The following is a 12,256-nucleotide window of genomic DNA, read 5'->3' as shown; positions in this document are numbered from 1 at the left end:
CACGGCAACGGGGCTGGCGACGCAGAGAAAGTGCCACGCTCGCTGCCGATGTGACTCTGCGTTGCGTCGTTGCAGGAAGCTGTCCCTGCTGGTCGCAAGCGAGGACTCAAGCTACATGCCAGCGCGCATAGTGGCCATGGGAGGTGATGACCCAAACAACATCAACACGGAGCTCAACGCCGTAAGTGCTGCTGCCTTCACGTGTGAACAGCGTCCACTTATACTGCAGGCCAAGGGTGGGGAACACTTTCTTTACCCTTACTGGACCATGCATTAACACACACTGCAGTCACTTCTGTCGGTGCAGCAGGCCCTTGCAGTCACATCATTGACTGGGTGTACTAAAATTAGCAACACTTACGTAAAGTCGACTGCCCGCTTAGTGCGCCTAAGATTTTTGCAGTGATGGATACATATTTTTTGTGAGCCGTTTCGAAGTGGAAGGTGTCATGGGGCTTATGGGCCATGTGAAATGAAAGTCGTAGCCTCCCCTCCCACCTCTGCTGGAGACAACACGGGAGCCAGAGCGATTCACCTCAACCTCTCCAGCGATTCAATGAATAGTCGCGATGAGAACGCATTGCATACAACAACATACAAATGAGGAAGAAAAAAAAAACATTGGTTCTACCGAACGTAATTTGACGCATACGTGTGCTTAAGAATCGATGTTAATCCATCAATCGCTGCTTCCCGTACCTTTATTCAATAAATTACGCAGTCTGAAGGAAAACTTCTTGTCTCCAGCGACCACAGACAGACTTTTTTTTGGCTTTCATCAGAATTATTTTGCGTGCACTCCCCTCCCCTTCAATAAGCGGGTCCTTTAGATGCTGTTGTTGTTCTGCCATAAATGCGAAAACCTTTAAATCAGTTAACAATGCTGCCTAGCAGCTTATAAGGATGGTTGAAGTGACCCTTTCACCCCCTATACAGGCAATACAAACTGTTGTTAACACGTCACATGGGAAATGGCAATTAGTTAAGAAGTCAACAGCTGTTCACAACATGTGCTCACTGAATGCTATTCATAAAGATTGCACAATTTCCTGAACCTTGAAGATCTTACAATTATTTTATGTAAATTGGAAGTATCGTGTGTACGTTTTATTCGTGCTTTAGGTGAACGTGCCGTCTTCGGCGAGCAAGGTGGTGTTGTTGGAGAACATGACCAGGTTCTGGCCCATCATCCAGATCCGCGTCAAGAGATGCCAACAGGTGTGAGCTGCATATTTGGCTTCAGGGCTTTTGAATGCGTACGGTGAGAGTAAATGCAATTGGAAATGTAACACGGTCAGCCAGATCCACTTTTCCCAACTCCAGTGTGCACAATCTCCCACAGTCCACATTTTTAATTATCATAATATGTTTTTCTTCACGTGCAAGTTAAGTCAGCCATTGCACGCACTGCATGCACCTAATGGTTGGTAATCCAGGTCACGAGGACTCAAATTGAGAAACACCGAGCTTCATAACCCGAACATGTTTTTTTCCTTTGTACGAATTTCTCACGCCGTGATTCGTAACACATTCCAGCGCCGCCTGTTTGTCGTCGGTCGTGCCTCACTGGACCATTTCGACCATCTCCCCACCCCCCATCCACCACGCTCCGTTTGCTCCACCGCAGGGAGGCATAGACACGCGCGTACACGGGTTCGAGATCCTGGGCCCCAAGCCGACGTTCTGGCCCGTGTTCCGCGAGCAGCTGTGCCGCCGCACGTGCCTGTTCTACACGGTGAAGGCCCATGCCTGGACGGAGGCCGTGCGGCTCAACCGACTGCACATGCTGCAACTCTACAACAAGTAGGGGGGGGGATGGATGTTTGCCACGCGACGAATTTGCGACGTGGTGAATTGTAAACATTACGGAAGTGCCCCTTGAAGGCAGATGGGGGTTACTCAATGCGTTACCTGGGAACTGTTGCATTATGTTTTTTTAGGTTTAAAAATATCTTAATGGATACATGCTAATTTAATTGTCATGTCCTGGACAGATTTCATGATCCTCTGGGGCATTATTTTAAACGAGCATTTATGTTGTGAAATGTATTTTCAAGCTTGTGATATCATTTTTTCCAGTAGACATTTGTGTGGGGTCACGAACTGTTTTTGAAATGACTTGAAAATGACTCATTTGGAAGTTTGTTAAACTTCCCATCACTATTGTCTGGTTGATGACAGTTTTGAGCTTGGAATAAGTAGAAAATAAACCCATCGTAGGTTTCTTCATCTCCTACACACTCTATTATAATAATACACACAGTCCTTTGTCAATGCACCCTCGGATGAAGGCTCCAATTTTCGCATGTCGGTCATGGGGGTTGTTTGACCATACTTCCCCACGCTGGTCAATGCAGGCTGGTGAAGGAGAGAACAGGACCCAAAGCCATCCATGAATTGCCTTTTATTAGCGATCACCACCAGTCCCCCTTCCCCACAATGTCCTGTTTTTCAACAACACTCCCATCGTATGTTAGCTGCAGTAACCTTGTCATGTCCCCCATGTGCTGCAGCATTGTTCATTGTGTTAGAAACAAAAGCTCTGCCGCGTCGGCTTGGTTCTTGGCTTTGTTCTTGGCGATCGCAGATACTCTAAATGGATTTATACAATGTGGACGCCTGCAAAACTCAGCGAGCAAAATATTGGCTGAAATCCTAGACTTGCAAAACGCTGTCACAGCTGATTAAAATATTTTGCCAAGAACAGGTGTGGCTTCCACTTGACCTTTGCATTTTGCTGATGGCTCGCTGAATCAGCATCCCAATCGTCTGCTGGCAATAGTCGCAACTACTTCACGCAAAATATACAGTCAGCCTTGATAAGAGTGCTTCAGCACAGCAGGATTCATTTACAAATGGAATCTATAAGCCCCTTGGTTGACAATGGTGCGGTTATGTAGGCCAGGATTGTTTCAACTGGTGTGCCATTGTGGCCTGTGAAAGGCTCTTGGGAGTGACCCCACCCAAGTTCTGGCCTCCTGAGAAATATAGCTCACCAAGATATTAACAGATGCAGTTTATTAGGATGCAAAGGAAATTAATAAGATCGAGATCAAGAGACCTAGGGGCAAGAATGTACGGATCAGTGGTTGCATGTGCAGATGTTATAACGTCACGCTGCTGTGTGACATAACACGTGTACAATGATGCCAAGTGGTGTGCCAGCACATGCTACTTTTTATTGTGTCCCTTCGCAAAATATAATAGAAGAACACTGCTGTCGTGGTTCTTCCGGGAGTGGACCTTCATTAATGACTGAAATGTTTACCCGCAGGCTGGGTGCTGTCCTTCGCCATGAGCAGAGCTTCACCGAGCAGTTCCTGCCGGACCCAGAGGCGGCACAGGCCCTGGGCCAGACCTGCTGGGAGGCGCTGGTTACTCCCATTGTCAGCAGCATCACGGCTGAAGGTGCCACATTCCCCATCCTTTTCAACACTTCCCAACCATCGCTCCTGAAGACGGCGCTGTGTTGCAGGCAGTTAAACGCTTGCACCGTGCACCACGGTTGATCTTTGACGTTTCTCCGTGCCCGGTGGGTGTGTAGGCTCCGGCGAACAGGCCAGCCCGTTCCGCTGGCTGCTACAGGAGTACCTGTCGCAGAACGAGCAGCACCGGCGCGCCGGCCGCAGCAAGGCCCTCGTGTTCGCGTCGCGCGTGCGCCGCCTGTGCCGCCTGCTGGTGCACGCCAACACCAACCCCATCGCCAGTGCCGACATCCACGTGCCCGCCAAGCCCACAGGTGTGCCACCGGGCAGCTTGCCCCGTTGCTGTGTCCCTTACACTGCTGTCTCACCCCGCCAGTGTTACCATCACATCAGTGTGAACTTTGGTTTAGGATTAACCAACACCGCTTGATTATCACCAGCCATGATCTATCCACTGCAGGATGAAGGGCTTACCCACTCTGCGTCCGTTACGGGGGGTTGTTTGACGAGCGCGTCACCATGCTGATCGGTGCAGGTTGGTTAAGTTGGAACCAAGTAACCACCTCAGATATAGTTCGCCCACTGATTTTTAGCCGTGGATGTGAACCACATTGACTAGGGGCTGGACTCGTAGTATATTACGCGAACAACTTTGTCACCTTTCACCAAATCCAGTGATCTACTCTATGGTATATGTGCTACGAAGCAGGGTCACTTCCCGAATCCTCACCTATTGTATATTTTTTCTTTAAATACAGTGTGACGAATGTGTTGAGTTGTTTACTTCATAGTGTAGCGACGGAGAAATATTATAAGCTGGACAATGGAGATGGGATGACGAGATTTTGAGAAATGCAGAGTATAAGAACTTTGGATCAGAATGTGTTAAACCACAATACAATGCCTCTACACTCTGGCAGTGTAAGGGCAGCCTTCGCCGGCAGTTATCTCCGACAACGCTTTTACCGTGGAAAAACTGTCGAAGCTTGGTTCGACAATAATATCGAGTGGACAGGGTTTGTGGGTAACTGACTAAATAAACACTCCAATCGTACAAGCTACAATGCAATGTCCTTTATTAAAGCGGTGTGTCCATCTGTCCTCTCTGGCAGGCGCAAAGGGGGCTCAGACCAAAGACAAAGACTTCGAGTTTGACGAAGCTGGCGTTGATGCCAAAAGGCACAACAGCGTGGCCCCGCTTGCCGCTTGCTGGGCCTCGGTAGTGCAGGCGCAGGTGAGAGTCGTGTGCGAGATGCCGCCCTGACACACCACGTGTGTATGAGGGTGTGCCCCTTGCTTCCAGCACCTTCAAGGCAATTTTGTTTGTTTTTGACAGGATACATACGGAGTCTTCTGTTTCATCGTTCCTATTCATACTTTTTCACTGAGCATCATCAAATTCTTTTGCCAGAATTCTTCAAATATATTTTCTGGCGAACCACGTAATAAAATTACCGTATGGTGGCGGAACCACGTGACTTCATATCACATTGTACATACATAATGACGTCACGTATGTACATGTGTTATGACGTCACATGTCAGTGGGCCACTTCTTGAGTCTTAACGGGTCAGATATAGCTCGTGAGCCTCCAGTGGAAAAACCCTGACTTAGGCCCCCCTACCACCTCGATGACTGATGATTCATTACTCGCTGATTGACTCCAGTCGCTCGCTCACAAGCGGTCTGTCACCTCCTGATCACTCTTCTATTATACTCCCATGGTTACTGTTCCCATGAATGGCACTCATTGGCTCCTCCGTTCATGATAATTGGTTTTTTACCCTTTTATCTGGCAACAAAACTGACACCTTTTTTACAAGGAGTCATGTTTGCATTGACCACAATACCTGCAGTCGGAATGCAAACAAAAAACATAACTCTTATAATGTATGCACTGTCCTTGAAATTGATTGGTCCACACTCGAGACAGCTTTCTTTAGAGCCTCGTCTCACATGGTGTTGGACCAGATGACGCCAAAAGGCGCACAACTCAAGGTCAATGCAAACATGACTCCTTGTAAAAAAAAGTGTCAGTTTTGTCACCAGATAAAAGGGGAAAAAAACTATTATCATGTTTTGTTACTGGCAAATGAGGTTCCAATGGTCCTCCGTTCATGTTGAGGACTGGGTCTATCAGACTTTGATCTCATCCACACTGTGTTTTCTGAGACATCTCTATCCAAAAGTTCTTACATTTTCTCAATGTGATTTTTTTTTTATCTGCTATTATCTATTACATTCGGTCGTGCTGTTTGCTGCTGACCACTTTGTGTTTTGAGCCAAATGATTAACAATAACAAAAAAACACCCCCCCCCCCCCCCAGGTTTCCACATTTCTGAGCACCCACTGGAACAGTGCCGAGTTTGCGGAGAAGTACGGCGTGCAGTTCACCCAGCTGAGCGCGGCATCGCGCGAGCTGTTCGGCAACCACGTGGCATTCGCCGTGGCACTGCGGGAGGGCTTCAGGTCGGCGCTGCTGCAGCTGTCGCACAACCGCGCCCTCAAGGTGACCTTCACGGCTCGACCACTCCGTGGCCACGACGTGCGACCCCCACACCGTCGTGGTGGGAGCTGTGGCTGAGTGCTGCAGGTTGCTGAATTCTGTACTGATTGGTTGATTGGTGGAGTGTGTGGTTTAACCACTCGCCCCCTTTGCCATTCAATGATTTGTCTTGATTTAAGGTCACTGTTCTGCTCCAGTCTTTTTTTATTACATTGTGGAGAATGTAGCCGTCTCTCATCGCTGGAAGCGGTCATGCGAACTCCAATAAAAATATGTATTACTGATACAATTTGATGTATTGTGATGTTTGGCTTAAACCCTTAATTTGCTGCAAGCAGCCTGTCTTAAGCTGCCCTTTTCCATCCTACACAGATTCAGCAACCATTACGCCTGCTTCCCCCTTAATACATCTACAACATCCTACACAGGTTCAGCAACCATTGCGCCTGCTTCCCCCTTAATACATCTACAACACTTCCTTGCCACCCTCAATAGACAGTGGCAATGAAATAATGTATATAAAACGCAAGTAATAGCTCCCTCCTCTCCCAGCCTGTGATTCGGTACATTTTATCTGTTTTTTTACCTTTTAGTTTCTCATTTTCTTTTTCATTTCTTCAATTATCTGTAAATTAAGAATCGCATATAATTTTTAGGCAATTTGTTTTGGCACAATGACACGTTGAACACATTGTGAGCTTACAAATATATTTTTTTGTATCCATTTTCAGATTTGTTTTCAGGTTTTATCGCATGCAGCAGAGGAGCTTCTTCCGTACGCTAATTTCAGTATCTGAAGAATCTCTCAGCGCGTGTAACGAAACGTTGGACACCATGCCAGACAACATGCGGTGCTACACGGCACAACCGCGCAAACCTGCTGCAGTAATGGATTTCTATCGATGAATCTTTACATGCCTAGCACGTTGTACATTTTTCTGTGGGAATGTGTGCGTGGCTTGTGTGTTGTAGGTCTGCGAGATATTTGCGCAGTACACAGACCGACTGATCCGTGCCATAGGCTCCGAGGGCACTGGTGGCGATCCCTTCAGCCAGCTCAAGACCACACTCGAGCCCATCGTTTTTCTATCTGGACTGGAGATGGCCAACACCTTCGAGCACTTTTACAGGCGAGGCTGAACACCAACGGTAGTCCCTTCCACACTAATTCTCTGCAAAGAATTTTCCTTGAAGAATAGTTCTCTCTCCATGTGCCACGTCTTTTCTCAAATATGACGGCGGTCGTGGCCTTTCATTTAGGTCCGTCCATGACATTACTCTTTCGAGCATGTATGAATTGAGGAATGGCAAATGTGTAGAAAACAACAGCCCACTTTACAGTTGGCAGGCGCCCAGACATCTTGCAGGAAACCCCCGAGAAGCCATACCCAGCCCGACGCAGCATTGAGCCCCACCAATCACCTCCTTGCAAACCATAGACGTGTTAACAAAGGTGAGACTTTGTTCGCCAACAATTTTTTTGTTATCCGATTAGTCGAGTCTTTTTTAACCAATAATATCATCGGTCTAGCAATCGATAACTTAAATAAACGCAGAGCTCAGCGCGAGCTAAATGTCTCTTGCTCAACCGCCGCGTCCCCCTTGAGCTGCCTCGACTCTCCTCGCTTGTGCTCTCAGGTTCTACCTTGCGGAACGCCTGCTGACGCTGGGCCCCCACTACGCGGAGGTGGAGGCCGTGATGGAGCTGGCTCTCTGCTTCCCGGCCAAGTTCCCCCAGCGCCTGCTCCAGGACGTCGCCGAGTCCACCAGCGCCATGACCGACTTCCAACAGCACCAGCTGGAGCAGTTCGACCGCCGCATGGCCGCGCTCTCCGACGAGGTGCCCTCTCGCGCCCTCGGTGACCGTGAATTCAATAATGAGGTGGGCCGGGTGGCTCAGAGGTCAGACAGCTCAGCTGGCGGCATTGAGACCTGGGTTCAACACTAGGCAGCCACTGGTGTAGGTAGTTAATGTTCTTGAGCCTGGTCACCAGTGACTGCACAAAAAAAACCCATAACAGCAACTTTGCTTCTGGACTTAATTTGGCTAAATTCCTGCTTTGAGAATAAAACAAATCTCCTTTTGATGGTCATGCGATGAACATTACTCAGTAGCAGAGATGGTGGGAAAGTGCTGCCACCTATTCTGTGGACCAGAGGTCACTTGAAATGATTTCAGAGGGTAGCTCTATGATATCCGCTGCCATGTGCTTCACAGGGAGGGTCGCACTGCTCTGCCAGAAATCTACATTTATACTTTAATTTCATCACATTACTATGACAACACGTTTATGATAACATTTGGGAAATATTTTTTTATAAAAAATAATAAAACAAGAATTAGGATGCAGTGCTATCTGCTTGATATTTCAAATGTGTGGCAACTGTGGATTAATCGATTGATCGGGTAGTGCTATCGTTTGGGTGTTTTGAGTCGGCATTAAAGCTCATCCTAGTCGGGTGTCATCTCAATATGGTGTGTTGAGGTCTTCCTCCAGAATTGAATTGACAAAGGGCTGTATTTTCATTAAAAATGTCAGGAAATGGAAGAGGATGAGCGGGAGGGCGAGGTGGACCCAGGCGACTGCGCAGGGCTGCGGGCGATGGTGCTGTCTCCTGCGTGCTGGGCGAGCATAATCCAGCCGAGCTGCAGCCTCAGCAACCCGGCCGTGACCCTCCCACATGCCCTGCAGTACTTCCTCCACCACTATGAACAGTTCTTCACTGACAGTGAGCTCCGTTCAGTCACCACACACACATGGGCAAACTTCTCCCACTGTTCAACCGTGCCACGTCGGGGCCATGCCCTGGGCCAGCCCAGCGCAGGTCAGCAGGTGCCGGATAGTTTCTCCACTGCAGAACCCGAGTCGTCCCGCTGACATCACATGCAATGAAACTGGTCCAGGATACATATCGGTGACATGGGTGACGCTGTATACCCACAGCGTACTGACTAACATCACATGCGAGCGACGCGTCATTAGCCCCTCCGGTGGCCCTGCCTGGCCCCCGAAGCAGTGTCAGATGACTTGCAAGGTCAGCTAATCACTCTTTGGTTCCAGCTCGGCATAGCAAATAGCTCGTGAAAAAAAAATCGCCTGTATTGTGAGAGTCCCACAGTTGCTTGGCTCAATTGTGCCAGTGGAAAAAGGATCAAAGATACCCCCATTTAAGGCCTTAATTAACTTTTTGGTCAATTGGTCATTAACTTAGACTGTTGGAGGGGGTACTTGTAGCGATTTCTTGTGAATGCATGGTACATAAGTTGATGGTGTTTTTCAATGTTTGCTTTTGAAATTTTTATTTGAGTAATATGAAGTCATTGTAAAACAACCTTGACGTGACACCATGTTTAAGTTGTGAAACATCTCCTTGCAGTTTGCTTAACACTAACTTGAATATCAACGCTTGATGTGTGGACTTTGTATCACGTAACCTTTGAAAACCAGACTAATTTTTGTCTTGGCGGTGACGAAGAATTACTTGAGCAAATATAACCGAATCTCTATGGAGTGCCAATGAAATGTAGCGATCCTCGATCATGCGCCGTATGCAATGCATGACATTTGAAAGCGGGTGCCAAACTCGCACCTCACTCACCCCGAGCAGGCCAGAAGACGCTGGCTGCATTCCAGCAGCAGCCCAAGCGGTTGCAGTGGACTTGGCTGGGCCACGCAGAGCTCCAGACACCTAGCGGGACGCTGCTGCAGGTTACCACGCTCCAGATGTACATCCTGATGCAGTTCAACGATGGCAACGTGAGTTCCCGTTTTAAAGAACGACCACGTTCGGCTAAAATTGTGTCGGGCTCCGGTGCGCTAATCCCGAGTTGTAAACGCCTACGATATAGAAATTAAGCGGATGACAATTCACTGCCCACCCCAACCCCACCCACCCCCCGTCAGTGATTCCATACACTTTTGCAATTCAGGGGTCACAGTTTGGTGAAATCATATATTTGTTTTGTCTTGTTTTCACTGTCTCGCTCATGATCATATCGGACCTTGCAAGCTCGGCAGGTTTATGCCCGATTAGGGCTTTGAACAAAAAAACATGTCGTAGGCACTGTGGGTAGTAGAAGACAGTGCAGCAAACTCATCATTGCTCTGTACTTTCCCATGCCCCCCCCCTTCCCATCTTAACCAACCCAAACTGAGTAACGTGGTGAGGTATGGTCAATTAACCCTCGTGGCCCGCAGGGAGGGGTGGTGGGGGTGAGGCCTTCATCATACACGTATTTTACCGTCTCACGTTTCTATTTTTTTTGGTCTCTTCTGTACATGTTTTTGTCAACTCAATTAGCCTAAACGTTAGCAATATATTTGTGAGTAATGACATAAATGAGAGATGATTGATCATGCATGCACTATTCAATGTACGTCTCGTGAGCATGACCACTTTTAATCGGCGAGTTGAATCATGCACCTACATTCCTCCTGTTGAGTGACCAAAAACGTTTGGCCATGGGTGTCAGTGTCACTTATATTCAGATGCAGACCCTAAAAATCACACCAGCAACTAGGATGTAGAAATTCTGGTCGTATTCAACGTTTTTGGAACTCTGATCACCAATTTGGAGGCAGATTATTTTGGCCAAACAGGCAACGCCAAAAATCACTCTCATTTTGCAAATGTGCTATCACACGGTGTCACTGGAGAAACTGGAAACTCGTGTGACACTTGAACAATCGACACAAATCGTAAAACCGATGATGGATTCTCTTTTAAAATGGGGTTTTAGAGAAGAATGTTAGGTGTCCGATGTTTTGGGGCTGCAGCGCGTGTTTCTCGACATGATGCCGATGTTTCCGCTTACATGCTGGGGAGCTGCTTTTGGAACTGGAACGTCGGTCATCGTGCCAAACAACATGGCGCAACCCGTTAAACACCATCGGAGAGCTACACAGACCAATCGTTACAACCTACACGGAAGAATGTTTGTGGCTTTTTCCATGAACACTGACTGTTACGCTTCATCTGTCGCATGAGCAGGAGGTGTCCATTGAGAAGATACAGAAGGACACCCACGTGACATCGTACCTGCTCAAGCAGTGCCTCCAGGCTTTGGCCGATGCCCCCTTTCTACAATTGCTCGGATCGCTGGATGGCGACACCCTGAAGGGTACTCAAGTTACACTCAGACGCTTGCCGTTATGGCCCTAACAACCAGAGCAATTCACTTTTTTTGTTCGAATAAGTGCCGTGAAGTGATGAAATCGGTTCAAGTGCCTGGATCGATTGTCGTACCGCAACACTGAGAGATGACGTAGGCTTGATGGTGGATCGACCGGTACCGGGATGCTCTTAATACTTACGAAGTTGACCCCCCCGCGCGCACCGACTCCAGTGTCACAGGCTGTTCGCGGCGCGTGTTTCCCCGATGACAGGTTCCCTGAAGCTGCGTGAGGAGGCGCTGCAGGCTCTGCCGCAGCGGGAACGGCTGAGCCTGCTGCCCTCGCCCTGCTACTCGAGCAGCGAGCAGCTGGTTACGCGCGCCCTCGAGAAGCGCAGGAACGTCATCTCGTGCGCTGTCGTGCACCTACTCAAGCGGGAGAAGCAGCTCCACTTCGACAACCTCGTGTTCAGAGTGAGCGCGCCGCTTTCGGAGCGCACGGGGGAACGCGCGACGGCTTTGCGCCAAATATTTTTGAGGAAAAAAATCTAAAATAAAAAAAATAACTGCATCATTAATTCTTAACTTATTCTTCCCATCTTAAAATGAACTCCCCCCCCCCCCCCCTAGATTTTGTATATCTTTATTGACACCGGGTATACGTTTGGATTGCATCCTTCTGGTATGTATCGTGAATCCGAGAGCATGGCAAGTACTGTATAAGCTCCTGTAGAAGCTCAGGGCACGTGGAGCGAAACAGTTGTACACAATTAAAGATGCTCTTAGAAAAGTAGATATAAAATCACGATAAGGCATGATGATGGCTTGGTGAGGCCGTCATCCAGCAGTGGATCACTCATAGCCGATGACGATGATGGTCGGCATCTTCTGCTGGCAAGTGCTCGCGTCCGAGTGTCCATCCACCGCCGTTAACTTGACCACCGCTTGCGTGTGCGGCTGCGCTGCTCTTCCAAGGTGGTGAACGCTTGCCAGAAGGGGCGTCTGGGCGGGCGGCCCGTGCCACGCTTCGTGTGCGGCGTGGCGGACGTGAGCTGGTGCGTGGAGCGTCTCCTGCGCCAGGGCTACGTGTCCTTCCGCGACGACTTGCCCCACATCCTGCGGCACACCTCCGACACCGACTCTGCCAACCCCACCAACCGGCGCGCTTTCTGCAACTGGCTTTCTCTGGAGCCCAGCAAGGACGCAGGTG

The 12,256-nt window shown here is 48.7% G+C and overlaps 1 protein-coding gene across 1 annotated transcript in view; it reads left to right on the top strand.

The window, feature by feature from the left end:
* LOC144933604 (cullin-9-like) overlaps window positions 1-12,256 on the top strand; it is a 34,543-nt gene that overhangs the window by 15,553 nt on the left and 6,734 nt on the right. Inside the window, exons 15-28 of the mRNA XM_078858582.1 lie at window positions 76-181; window positions 1,123-1,218; window positions 1,628-1,803; window positions 3,275-3,408; window positions 3,545-3,739; window positions 4,538-4,659; window positions 5,754-5,936; window positions 6,906-7,063; window positions 7,572-7,773; window positions 8,474-8,663; window positions 9,543-9,691; window positions 10,926-11,055; window positions 11,321-11,520; window positions 12,022-12,253. Coding sequence (XP_078714708.1) covers window positions 76-181; window positions 1,123-1,218; window positions 1,628-1,803; window positions 3,275-3,408; window positions 3,545-3,739; window positions 4,538-4,659; window positions 5,754-5,936; window positions 6,906-7,063; window positions 7,572-7,773; window positions 8,474-8,663; window positions 9,543-9,691; window positions 10,926-11,055; window positions 11,321-11,520; window positions 12,022-12,253 — 2,273 coding nt within the window. The remainder of the gene's footprint in view (window positions 1-75; window positions 182-1,122; window positions 1,219-1,627; window positions 1,804-3,274; window positions 3,409-3,544; window positions 3,740-4,537; window positions 4,660-5,753; window positions 5,937-6,905; window positions 7,064-7,571; window positions 7,774-8,473; window positions 8,664-9,542; window positions 9,692-10,925; window positions 11,056-11,320; window positions 11,521-12,021; window positions 12,254-12,256) is intronic.

The sequence above is a fragment of the Lampetra fluviatilis genome, chromosome 7, assembly GCF_964198595.1.
Source record: "Lampetra fluviatilis chromosome 7, kcLamFluv1.1, whole genome shotgun sequence".
NCBI classification, from domain to species: Eukaryota; Metazoa; Chordata; class Hyperoartia; order Petromyzontiformes; family Petromyzontidae; genus Lampetra; species Lampetra fluviatilis.
Note: the sequence above shows the minus strand (reverse complement) of the source record. Positions and strands in the feature narration are given on the sequence as shown.